At 44.6% G+C, this 19,971-nt stretch overlaps 1 protein-coding gene across 7 annotated transcripts in view; it reads left to right on the plus strand.

Annotated features, from left to right (window-relative positions):
- sh3pxd2aa (SH3 and PX domains 2Aa) overlaps positions 1-19,971 on the plus strand; it is a 96,191-nt gene that overhangs the window by 10,798 nt on the left and 65,422 nt on the right. For all 7 annotated transcript variants that reach the window (XM_076727937.1, XM_076727936.1, XM_076727940.1 and 4 more), the window contains exons 2-3: positions 3,928-4,008; positions 18,470-18,545. In XM_076727937.1, coding sequence (XP_076584052.1) covers positions 3,928-4,008; positions 18,470-18,545 — 157 coding nt within the window. The remainder of the gene's footprint in view (positions 1-3,927; positions 4,009-18,469; positions 18,546-19,971) is intronic.

Consider the following 19,971-nt stretch of genomic DNA (forward strand, 5'->3'; position numbering starts at 1 on the left):
TGTCTCTCTGAAACAGGTTGCGGTATGTGTCACAGCTGTCATCCATCTGGCTTTTCACCCATTGCTCACTATGCTGTGTTTTTAGCATCTTCAATAAACATGATGTGATCCCTCTTCGGTCCATTCTTTCTCCTAACCCCAATCTAGCGATGGGTGAATTGACTCCGGTGTTATCCGAATCCACATGTTCACATCATCCACCCACCACCCACCTGAACAAATTATTTTGACTGATTTTGAGACCTGGACCTGCATGGACAGTTCACTCCACCTCTACTGGTCCCTGTAGGCTGTATTGCCTTTCAAGCAGTGCGAGCTTTCCAGGATTCCTTTACAACAGTTTAATGAGGAGACACTGAGGCTGCTTTCAGGAATTTTAACCATTCCATGCACACAGTGTGGTCACTTCAGATATCATAGGATGTTTAAAAACTTTAGTGATAAATTTAAAGGATGGCTTCTTTACTCAAAACCGTTTCACTGTATGAACCTGGAATGTGTGTGTGAGTGTGACCTTTTGTATGAACACAGCATGAATTAACACTAAGATCCCGAACGATACTGTCGCTGTTGTGGGAGATTTAGATTAGCCTAATCTATGAAGTTCTGCTGCCGTGCCTTGTGCGTAAATGTGCACAGCATCTCGCTTAATGGGGAGACCATCTTCTTGCTTGTGCTGCCAGGGGATTGCTGCAGGTAATTATGTATTATTTCACCCATCTGCACCCTATCAACTATTTAAGGAATGTTCATTTTTATGACCTGGCCCACCCAATCTTTGATTTATCTAGTGCCCACGGATACAAATGCCATCCACGTACTGCCTCAAGCATATTTCAGGCACAGAAACATTCCTTGCTTTAAACCCTGTGTAGAGGCATTTTGCTGAATAAGTAAAAAGTTTGACCAACTGGTGGTGCTAGATAAAAAACATTCAAAAACTCTGAGGACCATGAATGTGTGCACTTAATTTCATAAGTCTATTCAGGACTTGTTGAGATAGTTTGTGGGCAGACTGAGGGACGGACTGAGTGACACTTACAATCATATATCCACACTGCTGGTGTGGGTAAAAACTGAATATTGACCAAAATACTGTTATATTTTTTCAGATACACACTTTGGTGTCTGCCTTGAAAATCTACCATCGGTAGACCTTTAATACGCTCTCAGTGTCACATAGACACTACTACAACACACACAAACAAGCTCAGACAACTGCCGGGGCAGCCCCCTCTGATCACTCTGAGGCATATCTTGTAATTTAGATAAGTCTCTATCAGTGTTGACTGACATGCACCAGCAGCATTAACATATTTTAGGTATTTGTAGCAGTGAAATCAAGTGTAGCGTCTCGTAGTAGTATGAAGCATTATGTGTTGCGAGTACACTGTAGCCAGCAGTAAACTCACTTCTCCATGTGCGACCTTATAGTTTTCTGAAATGTTATCTTTTTCCGTGAAGAGATGTTTTGTTAATGATCAGTAAACAGCTATTTGCTATACTCACGAGCCCTTGTTATGTTGCAAAAGTTACAAAGACACTTTGAAACATGGCCGACGTTGGCTGCACAATCCAGTTTTTGGCTTTTTTGATTTTGTAGCTCAGCAGAACCCTGGGGAGCACATTTTCATTGCAATTAATGCCAAAACTAATTGCTGTGGTGACACCCTGCTGTGCTAAGAACAAGTTTGTCAGTGTAGTGTGACAGTCACAGCTTCTGGGTGCCAGTAGCTGTGTTTGCATGGGAGTGAACATGCTGTGGTGGCTCCTCGCCAGCAGCAGCTGAGCCCCTTCCAGCAGCAACAAGGCCTTTTAACCTTTGGCTTTGTTGTGGAACCTCTTTTGTTTCAAGCTGCTGCCCTGCGTACGTCAACATCAGAGTCTTTTACTCCACTTCATTTATCTCGGCTCTGCTCTGGAGGCTCTTGGCAGGTACAGAGGGTTGGAGTGACAGTGTAAGATCACTCAGAAGGATGACGCCTGCTGAAATAAGGAGCAGCAAAGGCTCACCAGGGAAACACATTGTCTTTATTTAATCTAAATGCTATAGATGAAGCATAGTCAGTCGTTTCTGTGTTGCAGTGGCTTGATGCTAAATGGATTTCTGTTTGTGCTGTGTCTGGGCCACTTTGCTGGAATGCCTTGGCTGGGTGACAACATCTTGTTTTATTGGAAATACTTGATAATGGGTATTTTAACTGTATGTTTAGTACACCCCAGATGTATACAGCTTTAAACGGCTTAGTGGGTACAAAATATACGGAAACACCATGAATGCTTTTTGTGTAGGCTGTTGTGATCTGGCTGCAACAATGGAAAAAAGACAAATCTAGCTGTCGGTCTGATGGTGTTTTCTCTGTGTTCTAAATAATAGTCATGATTTTATAAAAATGAGAGCAGGGCTGGAACACCAGTCAACAGTAAAATCCCCAGTGTACACAATGTTACCAGGTTATTTGGTATACCTGTATATTGGAGGGCAATGGCAAAGGACCCAGTTTGACTAGGACCTGTTGTAGTTGTGTTGATGTTGTACAGCATTGTATTGAGAGGGGCTTCTCTGATTTTGCCTACCCCCCTGAAGGTGACAGAGTATTAGAACAATATATAAGCTTTAAAAAGTTATACTGGATTAAATTCAATTCTGGAGTTGTATCCAATAAACAGGTAATCGTGTTATGTCCTCTTCAAAAGCTCGTTGCCTAATGTTAAGGTAACAACTCATTCATTTGAGTAATTTCACACCAGAACCCTTTTTGAACATCTTTATATCAGCAGTTGAGATATCCCACCTGCTCTGAACATCTCTGATGAAAAATTCCTGGCCTCTGGATCTGTTACCTTGGTTATCCGAGTTTCATTAGATTAGAGATGATGGCGGCATCACTTACCCCCTCTTGATGGATAAATGGACTCTATCTCAATCTTATCAGGCCTCTCAGGGCTGCAACATTGCTTTCGCCAAGGGTAAAGGCCAGCAGGTCAGTGCGCTGACAAAGGAGGGATGATGTCACCATCTACCCTGAAGTATCAACCACTAACAGATTTATGAGTGGATGTCATTGAACATTCATGTTGGGGGAATTTGTCTTGGGCTGTGTGAGCATGTTTGCCTGTCAGTTTGTTGGTACTACAAGCCTTTGTGTACACCATTACAATCTATTGTCTCAATGATTGCTGAAAATGTTTGTTGTATAGATTAGTTATTTGACAGAAAATAATTGACAATGTAATTGATTGAATGTCACTTACTGAGCAAAACATTTGACAATTGATATCTCAGATATCAGACTTATAATATTGTAGTTGAACATGTTTGGGTTTGCACTGTTGGTTGGACTAAAATCAACCCGTTCTCACTCCCAACTCACCCCATCGGATGCTTGGTCAGGACCCATTGGCAGCACAATTGGCAACATAATCTTTTACCCAGGAGACCAAGGTTTGTGTCCCGTTTGAAACCAAAAGTGAAGGTTGCTTTCGTTAAGTACATAAAATAATGTATGCAAGTGAAGTACATAACTAACATTTTATTTTTAGCCAAACCATAACCTTTTCTTAAACTAAGTAGTTTAGTTTCCAAAACCTAACCAAGTAGTTTTTGGTGCCTAAATTTTTGGTTCACAATATTAGCAATGTGTTTGTTATTGTTCTTAGCAAGCTTTATTTTGAAAGTGTAGTGGGACATTGCTAACTGGACATTTTATATTTCTTCCTGCCAAGTTGATCACAAAGCCCAGCATGTTGAAAAATGGTGCTAAAGGGGCACCCAGAGCCTTAAAAAGTGACACTAAATGGGTCCTGATCAAGTATGTGTATGTAACGAGTTGGGAAGGAGAACGGGTTGACTAAACAAGCTTGTTAAAAATTAACATAAAAAACTTTGTGGCCCATCTTTTAACTTTGCTTTTCTTCTCTTGGCAGGTATATCTCATCAATGTCACCTACTCTGACAACACCTCTCACATCATCTACAGAAGATACAGCAAATTCTTTGACCTACAGGTAAACTTCCATCCCTCATATACTCTCCTGCATTTGCCGTGCGAGGAGCGTTTGTATCAAAATCCCTAATTCCATTGCCCCTGATGTATTTTGAACATGTCAACCCTGTGAACTTGCAGCATTGTTTTGTATAGATTAATGTGTAAGCCTCGCGACTGCTCACTGCCACCGTGTCTATGTCTGTGTTCTCCACACCTTGTCTCCTCAATGAATCAATGTGTGTGTTAGTAATTGGTCGGGGAGCAGGGGAGACATGGTTTGTATCCCTCAGCCTCGTAGAGACGCAGCAATACACTGCATCTCTCTCTCTCTGCCCTCTCTATGTCTCTACCCTTCCTTCTTTCTCCCCTCTTCTTCCTCTCTCTCATCTCATCTCTGCCTTACCCTCAAAACGTCAAGGAGCTGACAGGCCTTTTTTATAGTACAAGCAAGAACTCCACAGGGAAGTCAATTTAATATACCGTGCTTAATAGCGGGTTGCTGTGAGATTCTCTAGTGCAGGCTGCTCTGATTGGTGGGTACTTTAAATATAGTCCTACATGGAGGAGGTCTTTTTCTGTTTTCTTGACTTCAATCGGATGCTTTACTCATGTTTAACGTGTGAAGTTCTCTCGTCGCATTTATTTTGGAGCAGAGCAGAGTTGCAGTGAAAGCCCGGCCCTGTGTGTCTCAGACTGACTGTTCCACGCTGACAGAATGTTTGTGTGCATTCATGCCCCTTGCACCCTTGGCTTGCTGCAAGCTGATAGCATATGTATATTGGACCAGAGGTCTCAGGGTCACTAGTAAATATGAAGGGGTTGTAGTGAGAGAGTTACAGGGGGCACATCTCAATAGCCCTAGTGTGCTAGTCCAGCAGGAAATGATGTTTCAATCAGTGGAGGAAAGGTCCTCTCTGAAAGGTCCCATTGATAACCAGTGGGGCAGTGTGAGGTGGAAAATAGACCCCCCCGCAACTGATTACCCCCACTGTGGAATAAAAGACAGAGGTAGAATAATAAACATTGAAAAGCAAGCAAAGTATGCTCTGGAAAAGTCAGAGACATGGGCGGGCCGAGTGGATGCGTGTCTTCCTCCTCATATTTAGCCCCTCGCGTACGCAAGCGTGGTCCTCAAATTGCCTGGGAGGAAACTAATGAACCCTAATGGTTCATGGATGGCTTGTCACAAAATCACTCCCAGTCAACAGCGGCAAGATTGATTTTGTTAGCTTTGTCAGACGGCGAGGGGCAAAGGTCACCTAACTTGGTTTATTGAGTTGACAAAGACAGCGGTTCTCATATTGCCAAACTTTGTCAGTTTGAAAATCTTTGGCTCCATATTTCTGGATTTTACCAGAGGTCCCTTTTTAAGTACACTGCAGTATATCACCACCAGCACTCCACTGCTCACGTCTTACTTTGCCTGGTTCTTTGATGTTCCCATTTACACTGTGACACTCATGAATAAAACCGCTGCTGGCAACACTGACAGACCAGCTTTCTAATACTCAGTAATCCTCTATCTCTGCCGGTATATGGACCGAAAGGAAAGTTCTCTCTGTCAGCCTTTGATCTTACTAGATGCCTTTGATGGTCCTGTTTGATCCCATTGTTTTCCGAGCAACCTGGAGCCTCTCCTGTCCAAACATTTATCTGGTGGAGGGACCCTGCTGCTCTCAGCAGCCCTGCTAACCCTAGGGGGAAGAAACATGGATGGCCGCTCTCAGACTGTTGGAGAGCGCTTTGACCAAGGCTTTGGCAAAGATAGCAGGGGATTTCAAGACTGTTTCCTAGTAATAACCACAACAGGGTGTTTTTCTGGATAGTGGCCCGGGTTCAGGGCTGGTGTCAAGAATGAGAGGGTCCGCAGATGTTGCTTTAATCGAAAAACCAACTCTTTATGTTCTGCATAGAGTGTATGGACAGTAAAGCTTGTGTGTTTTGATGTAAGACACACATGAAGAGCCGTTTGATGTACTGGATGTAGCACTGACCATTCAGCGTCTGTCTGTCTTTTCCTGTATCACCCGTACATCACTTTATACATTAACATGCTTGCCCTCTGCCAACACCTCCTGGAAAATAGTGAATTTGAATGGATCCAGTAACATGACCTTGAGTTCCAAAGTGCTCTTGCCAGCATGAAGCCAGCGATGTAGAGAATGTGTTAAGGTAAAAATAATAGGAGCCATATTAGTGATATTTAGTGGTCTTCTGCGAAAAAGAAGTCATTTACAGCTAATAGAATGAATATATTAATGCAAAATGTTGCCAGAATTGCCCTGTGGGGAGCCATTTTGTCTGTGAACTTTTATTCTGTTCAGTGTGGGTTGGATCTCACACTCTCTGCTTCTTTGGGGAGACAGTAGCACCTTTCTCTCTGCCAAACTTTGCCATCGTCTTCCCATTAGTTCTTTATTTGCTGGTTGCTTGGGGGCCTAAAGCTGCCCAGCTGGAAGGTGGGTTTGATTTTTCTTCATTACACTCCCGCAGTTTTACCTGAATACCGCTCCCACCCCCCTCAGCCCCGGACTAACCCGTCCTTGCTCCTGCACTGATGTGGTTTTGTCTCAGCAAGACCTGACTAATGAGTCAAACAGTGTGTCCCTTTGTCAGAAGTAGGCCAGCATAAGTTACTCGTAAGAAGGGAGGAAACCGGGACGGGGAGAGGAACAGGTCAGCCTGCCAGGCAGCGAGGGAGGAGCGGAGCAATGAGGAGTAAGAATAGGACGATTATTGTGGTGGTGATAATGAGGCACAGGAGGACAGTGATGAAAGATATGAAAGCGATTATGGTAATGAGGATGACAACAATACTAGTGGTGTTGATGATTAAGACTCATACTCTGTTGATTCTGATTCAGATTCTGTTGATTCTGTTGGTGCTGACGACATTGATGATGCTGATGCATGACATGAAAGATGTTGTGGGTTTTTTCAGGGTCACTTGTTACAAAGAAGCCTTCATAAGAATGTTTGAGGAACCTCTGAGGAGTGGGTGATTGTGCCCTGCGTGTCCATGGGCAAAGAGGGTATATTTAAAGCCGCGCCATCTGAAAGAAGGACACGCTCTGACTCACGCTTTTTATGAGGGCCTTTGGTTTGTATTCTGTCCGCACACGCGCACACGACAACCCTCTTTTCTTTTTCCAAGTCTGCCCTCGTATGCGCCTCCCTACAGCAACTGAATATTTAGTTCGGGGAGGTTTTAATGTTATATTTCTCTGTTATCCCTGTTTTAGTGTTTAGTGTACCTTTGAACAACCAAAAGGCGATATTTGTTTGGTTTGCTGAAATTCAGTCTCAAGGTCGATACTCACTCCTGTTGGAAATAGCTTTACGGGTGCTAGCAGCAAACAGCGTGTTACGTTCAGTGCAGAAAATTATACAGTAGCTGTGGTCAAAACGCTTGAAAGTAAGGTCACTGAATTGGGAATCTCTAACCTCTAAGTGGGCTGTTTGATGGAAACATATGTCTAGACCACAAGGCATTATCGGTATGCTATCCTCGAGGATAAATTGCTGAATAGCCAGGCCACTAACTCAGCCCCTTTGTCCTTGAGGTGTTCTGTGGACCTACTGTAACTCAACTGAATGAGGTAGCCCATTGTTTCAGGTTGAGGATAAAGGGCTGCTTTATTTTATTTATGGGTGTGTGTGTGTGAGAGAGAGAGTGAAGAGTGAGAAACATAGCCTACTTTTTAGTCCCTGATGAGAGGCAGAGGAAGGACACCTACACACCGAACACAGGACCTGTTCTTGTGAGTTACAATCAGGCACTTGACAGGACGGCCCAGGCTGGGTCCTCACTGGTCTGTTAGCAGAGGGGGAAAAGTATGCAGTGTTTCCCACACCCATGGCGAAGGGATCAGGAGTGAGGGCTAAATTTAGGATGAATGAGCACAGTTCAGGCGTTTGTGGGACTTTTCCGTCGCTCAACATGCTTGACAGTGTGACTGTGAGGTGACTGGGACACATTCAGGGAATCAGAGTGACAGAGAAGAGTGCAGAACTGACACAGGAAAGGTTTAAAGTAACATAGAAGGCACGAGAAAATGAGATCTACCACCACTACTACTACCACTGATAATAATAATAAAACTTTCCTAGTAAGATATGAATAGAAATGGCGGCTGACTCTGAAACGTTGCATTGAAACCGTTGAATGCTGAACACAATTTTACAGACAAAAGCAAGATTAAGGGACTTGGAATACAAAACGAGAAAGCTCCTAGAGAGCATATGCCTCTGTCAAGACTCACAATCCAGGAAATTTGTGACGTTAATTGTACAAAATTCTGAGATTTTTGCATTCAGTAGGACGTCTAGATCTGGATCTGCCTAGACATACAAAGTAGTAATCCAAAGAAACCAGTCTGAAAACTCTCCTCACGTCAACCGTGTTTCCAGCAGCGGATCGCTGTTTTCAGCTCAATAATCTACGATCCCCACACAGCATCAGACAGCAGACAGACACAAGTAGCTACTAGCTCATAAACACAGTGGATCATTTAGCAGCTAAAGAGCCAGATGTTTGATACGTCCTGTGAGTAGGTGGAGACCAAAATAGAGAGAATAGTGGAGTTGGTTTTGTCAGATGGCCAGAGACATGACTACATACAGTATGAATGCTGATGCTCCTCTGTGTCTGCTGGATATGTAAACTGTGTGCTGACATGTCTGGTTTATTCCACGTAGCTCGTCCATGGAGGATGCTACAGGACCAGTTCTGAGAATATTGCCAGATCACATCTTCTGGCAGCAACTCCTACAAGCCTTTGAATCACCTGAAGATGATGTTGATCATTCATTGACGTGTATATCAATACAGATTTTTCTTCGCAGCAAATCTCAAACCTCCTGTTCCGAATGATTTACGTCGAATCAAGAAGCGAACGTAGCTTCAGTTTTGATCACCGACAGAAAAATCAGAGTCAGTGATCGCTCTTCAGTCGGACGCTCAGGCCTGTGCTGCATTGATCTCACATGTTTGAATGGAGTGTTCAGGTTTGCCTCTTCAAGTGTTTGGAGAAGAGGGGAGGCGTCGTTCCTCTCTGGGCTTGTGTTCTTTGTGTCGAGGTGCAGAGGCCCTGCCAATGCCTGGCAGCCTCTGCGTGTAGGGGCATGAAGGCAGAGAATGGAAATCATGGAGGAGTGTCTGTCAGCTCTTCTCTATTTTCACGTCTTTTTTTTTTTGGCAGACCTTTCAAAAGGTCGTTACATGTTTAAAATCTATTTTTACTGCATAGCCGTGTGTCTATGCATCTGCAGTATGTTCTTCCCCATGTGCTTCCACCTCTGTCTCCTCTTCCTTTGACTTTTTGGATTAGCATGTTCAGTTACATACAGTATATGTAGCAGGTGGAGTATACACACGTATTCTCCGTGTGCCTCTTCTGTTTACTCTGCTGTCTGTTATCTAGCGTTGTATGTGGCAGCTGACAGACTTCCTCTGTTGCTCTCCATCCACCTCTGTCTTGTGTTCTTTCCTCTCTTCTGTGTGCTGGAATGGACAGCCCTCACGCTTCTGGTTTCAGCTCAAGGTCTCCTCCCCCGGCATGGGATGGGACGATGCGGAGCGTCGACGAAAACTTTTGAACACTTTGTGCTGCGATACGTCTTTGACAGCCCTGCCTCACACTGAGCCTTGAATAGAGAGGCTGCTCAAGGTTTTTTTCTTTTTCATTACATTTCTAGCTCGGCCTCCGCTGCCTTTGTTCACCATTTGATAAATCACACAGTATTTATTTCATACTCCTGCTGTGCATCGTGTTCAGAGAGGGCAGGGTTGTGTTTTGTATGCCCGGATATTGTTGAGCGCAGAGCAGCTTGCACTGCTGAATGATTGAAGGACAGATGATATCAGGGAAGTGTGATAAAAAGAAATATGAACCTGTGTAGTATGAAGGGAATTCATGCAGTTATTTGTTATCCTCCGATGTGGAGGCGCAGATCAAGGAAAAGGTGTCATTCTTTATATGTCCCTCTGTCCTTTTTCCTCTCATGTAGCAGAATTTAGTGAATAGAAAAATGACATACTGACATTTGTAGATGAAATCAGTTCCTGCTGGCGTGCTTGATCGACAATAACATGGTCAGATGTCATTTGTGGCTCTTACATATGCTCAAACATCAGCACGTCCTTGTCCTAAATAGTCACCTTTTAAAGCTGCTGTCTGTAGTTTTTGATTGCCAACGCCCACCACACTAGTTCAAAGAATGTAAAAAACATGTTTCAGGTGCCGTTCAATGATCACACACGAACTTTGTTTGAACAATATAGAGACCTTAAAGGTCCCCTGTGCAGTTTTCTTGCAAACAAACAAAAGCTAGGTTTCCATTCAGTGTTACTCAACAAACCATATATTGTGCATCCTTGAGGTCTAACTAAACTGTTGAATGTATTTCATTTCCCATAAGACATTTGCAAAGCTTACAAAGTGTTTTAAATCGGTGATCATTTACGTCCATCTTTGCTAGCTTGCGGCCTTCTCCTTTACTGCCTTTGTTACCGCATTCTTTTGTGTATAGGTGGGTTGTGGCAATGTGCATTGCGACGCTAACGTATATGTTCATCCTTGTATAAAACAAATCAGGGCCCACCTGTAAAAACACTGGTTCATAGTGCTTCTAGTGGTAAAAAAAAAAAGTAAAAAAAAGTGTCTTTAAGTCCCACACAAGCTTGACCTGAGAATGAGTAGTGACATTTGGCTGCGATTGTCTCCACTTATAAACAAAAAATAATGTTTTGAAAAATGCTAAAGATGCTAAATTACACACATTCTACATATTGCAGCTTTGAATTTTTGGAAGGCCAAAAACATTTTGCCTTCATTGCAAATAAAATGATTGTGTATTCAGGATTTATGTCAAATACTCCTTTTTTTTGCTCTTTCTCTGACAACTTGATAGCTACAACATGATGTTTGAACACACACTAAATGCCCAAAAGGCAATACCAGGCAAAACCCAGGTAAAGTTACTCAAACATACTGTATATTCATTAACCATTAATCTGACACTGTCTGTGTCTTCTGATACCAGATAGCTGAGTTTCATCTGGTATTCCAAACATCCAGACAGTAAGACAAACCCTACAGGTTTATTGCTGAAATCATAGGTTGCCTCTGCTTATCTGAAGTATCGGTGGTTATGGCCAGTCCCATTCCAGCCAATGCCCTGCCCTGTCTCTCTGTCTGCAGGTTAATGAACAGTGATTGGGTAAACAGAAGGCTGGACAGGACATGTGGGACGCAGCCTTTTTAATGCCACCTGGTCAGGCTGAAAGAGAGACGAAACCAAGAGACCTGCGGAGCTAATGAGAGATATGAGATATGAGAGCTGCTGCTAGAATTCAAAGTGAAAGTCAGGTGTCTGTCTCCTCTTGCTCTGCTGTCCCCATCAGTCTTTTCCCTATTTGTCTTCCTCTCCCTCCACACGCCCGACTCATCACGTCTTCCCCACCGCCTCACACACTTTTTCACATTCATATCTCATTCCTATACCCCCACTTCCATATCTCTCCCTTTCATCCATCTGTCTCTGTCCCTCCTCTGAAGCCCTTCCTCGTCTCCCACCCACACCCCCTCTCATTTCTTCTGAGCTAGTTTTCCCAGGCTAATCTGCCACCACATGCACGTTCCCAGGGTCAAGTCCATTAGCTTCAGGAGCTACAGGCTGCAGAGGATTCTCTTATGGGCTTTTTATGTTTAGGCTGTTTTGCATGCATTCATTTTATTTGTTAGTGTGTGCACGTATATGTGTGTGTTTGTCCGTGGATGTATGTGTGATACGTTTCACGTCTCTCTGGTACATGATGATGGAATTTTCTCCCACTGTGTCCTCTCTTTTTCAGCCAGATTACATTTTATTCTATAGTCATAGAAGGAGCTTTAAAGGAAGTAGCCTTTCAAATTAAAGCCCTTCTACAGACCACAGTACGCTTTAGCCAGGGTGACTCCTGTCCAATTAATTATGTCCAAATAAAGAAATGCAAAAACCGTGTGGCTGCAAACCAGCCAACGATAACAATAACCACAAACTATAGAAAAATAGGCCAACTTCAAATGTGAAATGCAAAGAAATATGCATCCAACGTCACAATTTTAGCAGGATGTGTTGTTCTGGTTTACATTCCAGTTGGAGTCAGTGTTGAGCATTTATTGAACAAATGGTCTGGGAGTGGTCTTCTGTTGGGTCAAATCAAAGGTCGTGCTGCTCCTCCAGCAGGCCTCTAATGCTACACCTCCAGTGGTTTGCACAGGCACCTTTTTGCCTTTGCTAATGTGGAGGCTCATTGTTTTCAAGTGTCAGCAGCGTTTTCAAAATGAGCCAGCTGAGGGTGGAGTCAGCCCCGGTCTTTCAAACTGCACAACAACTGCCAGTGATTGGAAACTGCAGAGCATTGTTTGAATCAATAAAGCACCATTTGAGAACTTGACATGACAAGGAAGTGAATTTCTTTTGAGTTTCTCCCGTTTTCTTTCCAGTGTCTTTCAGGCTTTCTTCACTCCTCCCAGCCCACTCATGGTTGTACTCCAAACCTCACTTCTCATTTCCCCTCCACGCCCTTATAAGTGTGGGCTGTGGAGTGCACTGAGCACCAAATCCAACACACACACACACACAGGGAGGGCATTGCCATCCGATTCACCCTTTCTGGGAGAGACGGTGGTTTGGCCACACTGCCCAAGACTTGTCCTGGCTGTCAGCATGGAAACTCTTGAGACCATCAGCATGGCTAAATTAGGTCCTATGCTACTCTGTTAGCTGAACCCTGGCACAGGTGAGAGCCCTTCCTCTCTGCCTCGCCTGTAGTGAACTGTGAGCTGGCTGGCCTACTTACTTAACCCAAACTAAAGCGGTCCGTGTGAAAGCCGACACTGTTCTTTTCTTCAGATTGAGGTTGCTCGGGCCGAACTCAGCCAAACAGCTGAGGTGGTAAGTGGCCCGAAAATGCCACTGGAGCGTTCTGCTAGCGCTTCTGTTAAATATGAATGGAGGCTAATAATTTGGGCACAAGTGAAGGGCGTTGCTCAAAGGATGTGATGACTGTTCTTTGTTTAGGTGTAGTTGTGGTTGGCTCTGTTCTTGTTTCTTATTATTTCAAAGCTAATTTATTATGAACTAAGTATAAATAGCCATGGACCTGTTTTGTCTTCAAGGATTTCTCGCAGTTTATGCTGTTTTATCTCTTTGATTAATGTATTTTTAATGACTGTGCGTGTGTGTGCGTGTGTGCGTGTGTGTGTGTGTGTGTGTGTGTGTGTGTGTGTGTGAGAGAGAGAGTAAAACATCCTGTTATCTTAACTTCCACACCGCTATCTCTGCTGCGCTGAATGATTCCAGTCATTTCAGAGCTCTCTGCCAAGGTCCTCCTCCAGCTGCCCAGGCTGTGCTCCAGCACAGTGTTAACACAATTGTCAAACTGGCTCACAAGTCTTTCACTTCTTTCATTGTCAGCACTTGGATGAAATTAAATTAAGCAGTTTCACTGAAGTCGTCCGTCAGCATCCATCCTCCATCACTACAATACTGAAAGGAGGTGTTTGTAATAATACGACACCGTCCGATTCATATCGCTCCCGTGGCTACAGGTGCCACAATGTTTTAAGATAAGCTGGAATTCCGCTTCAGTCCCAGGAGAAAATGTGATCCCGTTCGGGGTGTTTCCCAGTCACAGCCCATCCCTGCAGCCTCTGCAGCCTGAGAGCGGAGAGTGACAGATGAGCGACTGTGGACAGACCTGCACCTGTTGTCATAGTGAAACAAGGGGAGCCTGAATCACCATGTGGGACATAACACCCCAGAGTGTTGACATCTCCAGGAACAGAGCTTAAATCTTTAAACAAATCCAGCCGCCACGCCACTCCCATCCATGCAGGATATCATGTTCCATCCAAATATAATGTGCCCTGAGCAGTGTCGAGATCTGGTGCCAGGGTGCCACTTTATATTTAGAGGCACAACTGTGAGTGATTGTGGCTGTAAAGGAGTGCCTGCCCCCCCCCCCCCCCCCCCCCCCCCCCCCGAGCCCATCTCAGACATCTGTCTCTCTGAAACTGAATACTGCTAGCCACTAATGCATGTTGAGACTTGTGTTCCATTAGTTTCCATCCTTCTGTCTCTAAGATTTGAGCTGAACTAAGACAAAGAAAGTAAAAGATGCACCTCTCACTCGTCAAAGATTTGGGCTAAATGTCCCTTCCTGAGCTCTTATTCCTCAAGATGAAAAAGGGGTCAGAGAGACAGGGGGGGGTGGGGGATTTGATGCATCCTGGGAGGGAAAGTGAGAGGAAACATGTTGACATCGTGGAGACAGGATACGTGTTGGCTTTATCATTAACTGTATGTTTGCTTGCAGATACAAGTGGAGCAGCAGGAGCGATGACCTTATCATGTCACGCTGCGACACCGGCGGCCTTGCTCACTATCACCACGCTGCAGTGGAAATGGCGCGAAGATCACATGGCTGTTTTTGCCGTGCCGGTCATGAGTTGTTCCAGAGGCTGAATGCGTGTTTATATTTCTGTTCCACGATTTCAGCCCTCACGGTCACATGACCACCAAACAGGAAGTGAGGCATCAATCCACCGCACAGTAACAGCATGGCATCCCCCAAGTTTATGCAACTGACCCTCACAGTTCCTTATATGGAGCTCTATTCTTAGCACATGAGCATGATATGAAGACGGAGCTGCTGTTGCTCTCACTCTGAGCGCAGTCTGTTCAGCTCTGTTCAGGTCCGCTGCGTTTTGGACCGGCTCCTCTGGTGTGTTTGGGCTGGCTCTGACTGTCCACATGTCCTTTTTGGATTGGGCTCTTTTTGAAAAAGACACATTTGTGCTTGTTGGGTTTGGGTGGGTTTAAGAAGCTGTACATACCACGACGTCAAAGTATGGAGTAGGACCAGATTAATGTAAACACCCAAATAATCTTACAACCGAACACTAACTGATGAGATATTAAAATGTCCACCGTTAGCATGTTTTGGTGTGAGTTGTGCTTACAAAGAGAATCTTTTGTCTTCCTTTTCTCAATTATTATTTGACCCTCGCATTCATTGTTTATGTTCAAAGCTGCTGCTCCTATCCAGGGCGATGCAGTCCAGCATTTGAATCAGCTTGAATTAAGCGTCAAAAGCAAAAATCCTGATGTCCCTGAAGGCGTAATGTGGAAGAGCTTTGCAGAAAAGCTAAAGTATGAATTGGACCTTACGTCATAGTAATCTGTACTCACTCTGACAAGAGATAAAAGAACCTCATCCCTTTGCTTTTTTTTCTGTCTTTTTTTTTTTTTTTTTTTTTATACCTGACTCCCAACATTTACACCAGTGGTCCAGAGCTGCATAGCATCATCCAATCACATCCCTTCACAACTCTTCTTCACACTCTCTGTGCTGGTTACCAAGGAGACAGTGAAGTCTGGGAAGTGGAGCAATGGTTTGGCATGAGTGTTATTTATTTTTTTATTTATTATGTGTTTTATTTATTTTCTTTATCTTTCCACATCCTGGGAATATGATATCACCACCTGGACTAATGATTGCGTGTTTGTCATATTACAAGAGGGAAGACACGCTCGCTGAGTGTTTCCTATGCAGCGTGCAGCATGTAGAGAGCAGTCATGTCACCTGATCCCCGCCGCCCCACCTGTTCTCACCATTTTCTCTCGCTGTGATCCCACAATTCCTGGCGTGATGCGAGCGCGCTTCCTCTTGCCAGGAATCTGTCATCAGCGACAGGAAAGTGTGTATTTTCAGCCTATCCTGAAACAACCGGAGACCGTTTTGAATAATGAGCTGACCTTGATCCAAGTGGGCCAGTATGGGCCGGACCAGGCTCAGAGGGAGAGCTCAGTGTGTTAAACTCTGATGAAGAAGTCAGCTGATTGAGATGACATGGGCCGAGAGCTGACATGTGGAGTCTTAGAGGTGCCTCCTCGTCCTTTCCAGTGCTTGCACCTGTGCACGCGCGCACGCACACACACACACACACACACACATATATGTATATATATGCTTACATAACCACACACTCTTTGGCTTTGACATTCCCCCACCTCACATTCCACCTCGTCACTCATTTTTGTGAAGAGAGTGGAAAAAAAAGGTGCAGTCACATTTGAAATCTGCCTCTCTGCTAAATGTTCGGTTGCTGGGCCACCATCCATCAGGCCCTGCGCGTCTTTCAGAGTTGGTTGTAAAATCAGCAGGATTTCTTTTTTGTCCCAAGCAGCGTGTGTGTGTGTGTGTGTGGGGGGGGGGTCCAAACAGCAGGACCTGCACCAAGTTTTGTGCTGTAGCAGCAGAAGAAGTTATGGTATGACTGCAGCTAAAGAAAAATCTTCCGAGGAGGACGAGGTGTTGTGGGGGGGGTGGAGACAGACTGAGAGTCTGGATCATGAGCTGTGTAGCACTGACTGTGTCTCCTCGAGGCCTCTAACTCTCAGCCGAGTGGAACCAGGTAAAAAAGAAGACAGGAGTTCAATAGAGAGGTGGATGCAGATTGACAGATGGACAGAGGGAACTGGATCTGGGGAAGGATGTGTCAGGATGGGGCATTAGGGAAGTGTTTGTGTGTGTGTGTGTGTGTGTGTGTGTGTGTGTGTGTGTGGGGGGGGGGGGGGGGGGGGGGGGGGGGGGTCTAGATGTCTTCATACTAGATGTCAGGCTGTTCGCTCCCTTCGTTCCCCGGGGTCTTTTACATCCCTCGATCATCAGATACAGCCACAACTGATGTCTCTTCTCTTTCCTTTAATTATAACCCTTCTGGTCTTCCACCCCCCTACGCACACATGCAGGCATGCATGCATACACACACACACACACACACACACACACACACACACACACACACACACACACACATTTCCTCACCTCCTCTCTGTCTCTGATTGCTGTAGGAAACAGTTTGCTGCAGTGCTGTGCAGTATGTCTGCCAGCCCTCTGCATCTCTCCTGTGCTTTGCTTTTACTTTCTCTCTAATTCCTCTCGTGAATGATTTATTTGAAGGGTAAACTGGGTAAACACAATAGGGCTGACACACACATACACTCCCCCTGACCTCTGCTGCGTCTCTCCTTCCCTCTCTGCCTTTCTCTTTCCCTGCTTTGCTTCTGTCTTTCTCGTTCTACCCATCCTCCCTCATCCTCCGTCTTTCTGCCTGCACCTTCAGCTCCAGTGTCAGCACTTCTCCTCTCACCATGTTCATGTCACCATGCTTTATGAATAAATCGTAGCTTGTTTGGCTCCCGCGGACCCCGCAGCTCACTGTGCCGCCGCTGCTCTGCGCCCTTGGGACCAAAGAAGTGTTGACAAGCTTTGATTTTCAGAATATTTGTGATTCGCTCATGTGGATTTGGGATTAAGTGCATTTGAGGGGTGCCACCCCCAAAATGCTGCACATCCACTTACTTAATGTTTCCTAGTCTGAATAAAAAGTAAAGGATTTTTTATTTGTCCACGGGAGCCTGACGTATTACTTAGCAATTGCAGTAATGTGGCCACTTTCAGTCATGAGTGGTATAAGGCAGTCTGTTATTACAATTAGGAATTCACCGTAAATGCACACTAGAATTAATGATCCTACTCAGTGGATAGACTGCCCCAGGATGTGTTCCCACCACGGTAACCACATAATGAGAGTCTCTATAAAATGAGAAGAAATGTGCTCCAAGAAGGCGCTGCAATATGGTGAACAGTGCTTTAAGTGTTGCAGCTATTCCTTGATCAACAATAGTTTATCTGCCCATCCAGCGCTTCTGTGCAGCGTCTCCGCTCACCCAGAGAAGTCACCGCCACAGGTTCCGTCAGACTTTCACGTAACATTCGCAGTAACATTTGATATACAGAACAAACTTCCATGTTATGCACGAGCAGACCTTTTCATGACAGCCCCACACAAAGCACATGAGTGATTTTTAGCTTTTCCACTAGCTGAACTCGTGCTCTGCTGCCACCCTGTAGACTGGACAGGGGGTCTGCTGAAGGTGGTCTACATGCGCTTATTGGCAGTGTTGCTCGTGAACTCCTTAATGTTACAGTCGATCACTCTCATTGTTCTATTCTGTCAAGACGATGGACTGCCTTCGCAATTTTTCCGTCATTGCCATCAATGGTGGAAAGTATGTGGTTAACGTGACCCCTGACCTTAACCCCTTGTAAAAACTACAAATTCTCATGTTTGCATTTTACTCTGTATGTGGATTAAACAATTGAGATACAGCGTGTTCATTAGTGAGCTGTAGAGGTGCTGGTTGGCGTGTGAACTTTGGAAAGAGCCAGCCTCGTTGTGTTTATGCTACGATAAGCTAAGCTGCCTCCTGGCTCGAGCTCTATAATTAACATAAAGACATGAGATTGATATTGATCTTTTTTCACTCTCAGAGAAAGCAGATAAGTACAGTACGCTTCCCGAAATGTTCAACTTTAAAAGCCAGAAAACTAAAACTGTTTTTTTTTTCTCCTCTTTCCTCCTTAGATGCAGATACTCGACAAGTTCCCAATTGAGGGAGGGCAGAAAGACCCAAAGAAGAGGATCATCCCGTTTCTCCCAGGTATTAGCCTGCGCCAGAGCTCCAGTTATCTGAACAGACTCCCATATTAATAATGTATGGCTGGCACTAGCGCAGCGTCAATATGAGCTGGTTACTGATGCCTGCCTGTGCTGCATGTGTGTGTCTGTGTGTGTATGCATGTATAGATGTGTGTGTTACTGTGTTACTGCTGACAAGGCACTATTTGTGACTTTCAAATCTCAGCGGTGTTTGCATGTCTGTACGTCTGCGGGAGTTTTTAGGACATGTTTGGATCAATTTGAATTGGTGTGTTTCTGAGTCAAGTCATGATCATGCATGCATTTGATCCTTGGACTACATGGATATGCAGTGTGTGTGTGTGTGTGTGTGTGTGTGTGTGTGTGTGTGTGTGTGTGTGTGTGTGTGTGTGCGTCCTAGCACTGACTGGAGTCATGCCACACATGCTCGCCTCTCCTGCTGTAAGTCACCGCCTGACATTCAGGCTCATGGCGACCTACAGTACAGTGTGGCAGTGATCGATGGTGCTGTTTGTGGCAGTTCAGTGTCCGGGGCAGAAGGGCTGACAGTGATTCTGCTAATCACACTCATGTCTTGTGTGTGGGTGTGTGTGTGTGTGTCAGTGGACACCTGTGTGTTTGTCATGCAGATTTCGGGAGATTCATTTGTGCTTAGGGAGTAAAAGGCACTTGTCTGATCAGTGCAGTTTATTTGACTAAATGCTCTGTTTAAGCCCTGTGGCAAACACACGGTCCAGCGTCTACTGTACATGCTCTCTATCTCCCCTCAAGTCCTCCATGAGTCTTTCTCTCTCTCGCTGACACACACTCACAAACAAAACCAATCTGGAAGCCGACCAATCACCTCCACCTACCTCTTATCTGTGAAAGCAGTGACGCCAGATGCAAACATGATTGATGTGCATTTGTTGGACGACCTTTGTTTCAGGATAAGCTCCTCTGCCCTTGTTGTGTTGTGACACTTATGGAATTTAATAAACTGCAGGACAATATTTGACATGAGCGTGGGATTTTAACAAAAGTGTTGCCATACACACATTAGATAGCAGGAAGCAGTGTATTTTTCTCTTGACTGGTGTAGGGCTGGGTGTTCAGTCTTTTTTTCTTCTTTGCGCAGATGGCTCTTGGTTTAACGGTTTTATTTGATTTGGCCTGAAACTGTTGTATGGCTTCATGTTTTTAGATATTTATTAGATATGTGGTTGACTATCAAATGAAAAAACACAACATGACTGCTGAAGAACTTTAAATAGAGATGAAATTACAAAATTATTTGAAAGTAGGGATGCAGTCAGATCAGTTTTGGGTATGCGGTGTGTGCTATGTATGGTAGGTATGTACTCGGACCTGTAATCATAAAACCACTCAGAAACAACGGCACCTGACATTATTCTGTGGCAACTTGGCATCAACCTCTCATCAGCTGA

Source organism: Chaetodon auriga, chromosome 4 (assembly GCF_051107435.1).
Source record: "Chaetodon auriga isolate fChaAug3 chromosome 4, fChaAug3.hap1, whole genome shotgun sequence".
NCBI classification, from domain to species: Eukaryota; Metazoa; Chordata; class Actinopteri; order Chaetodontiformes; family Chaetodontidae; genus Chaetodon; species Chaetodon auriga.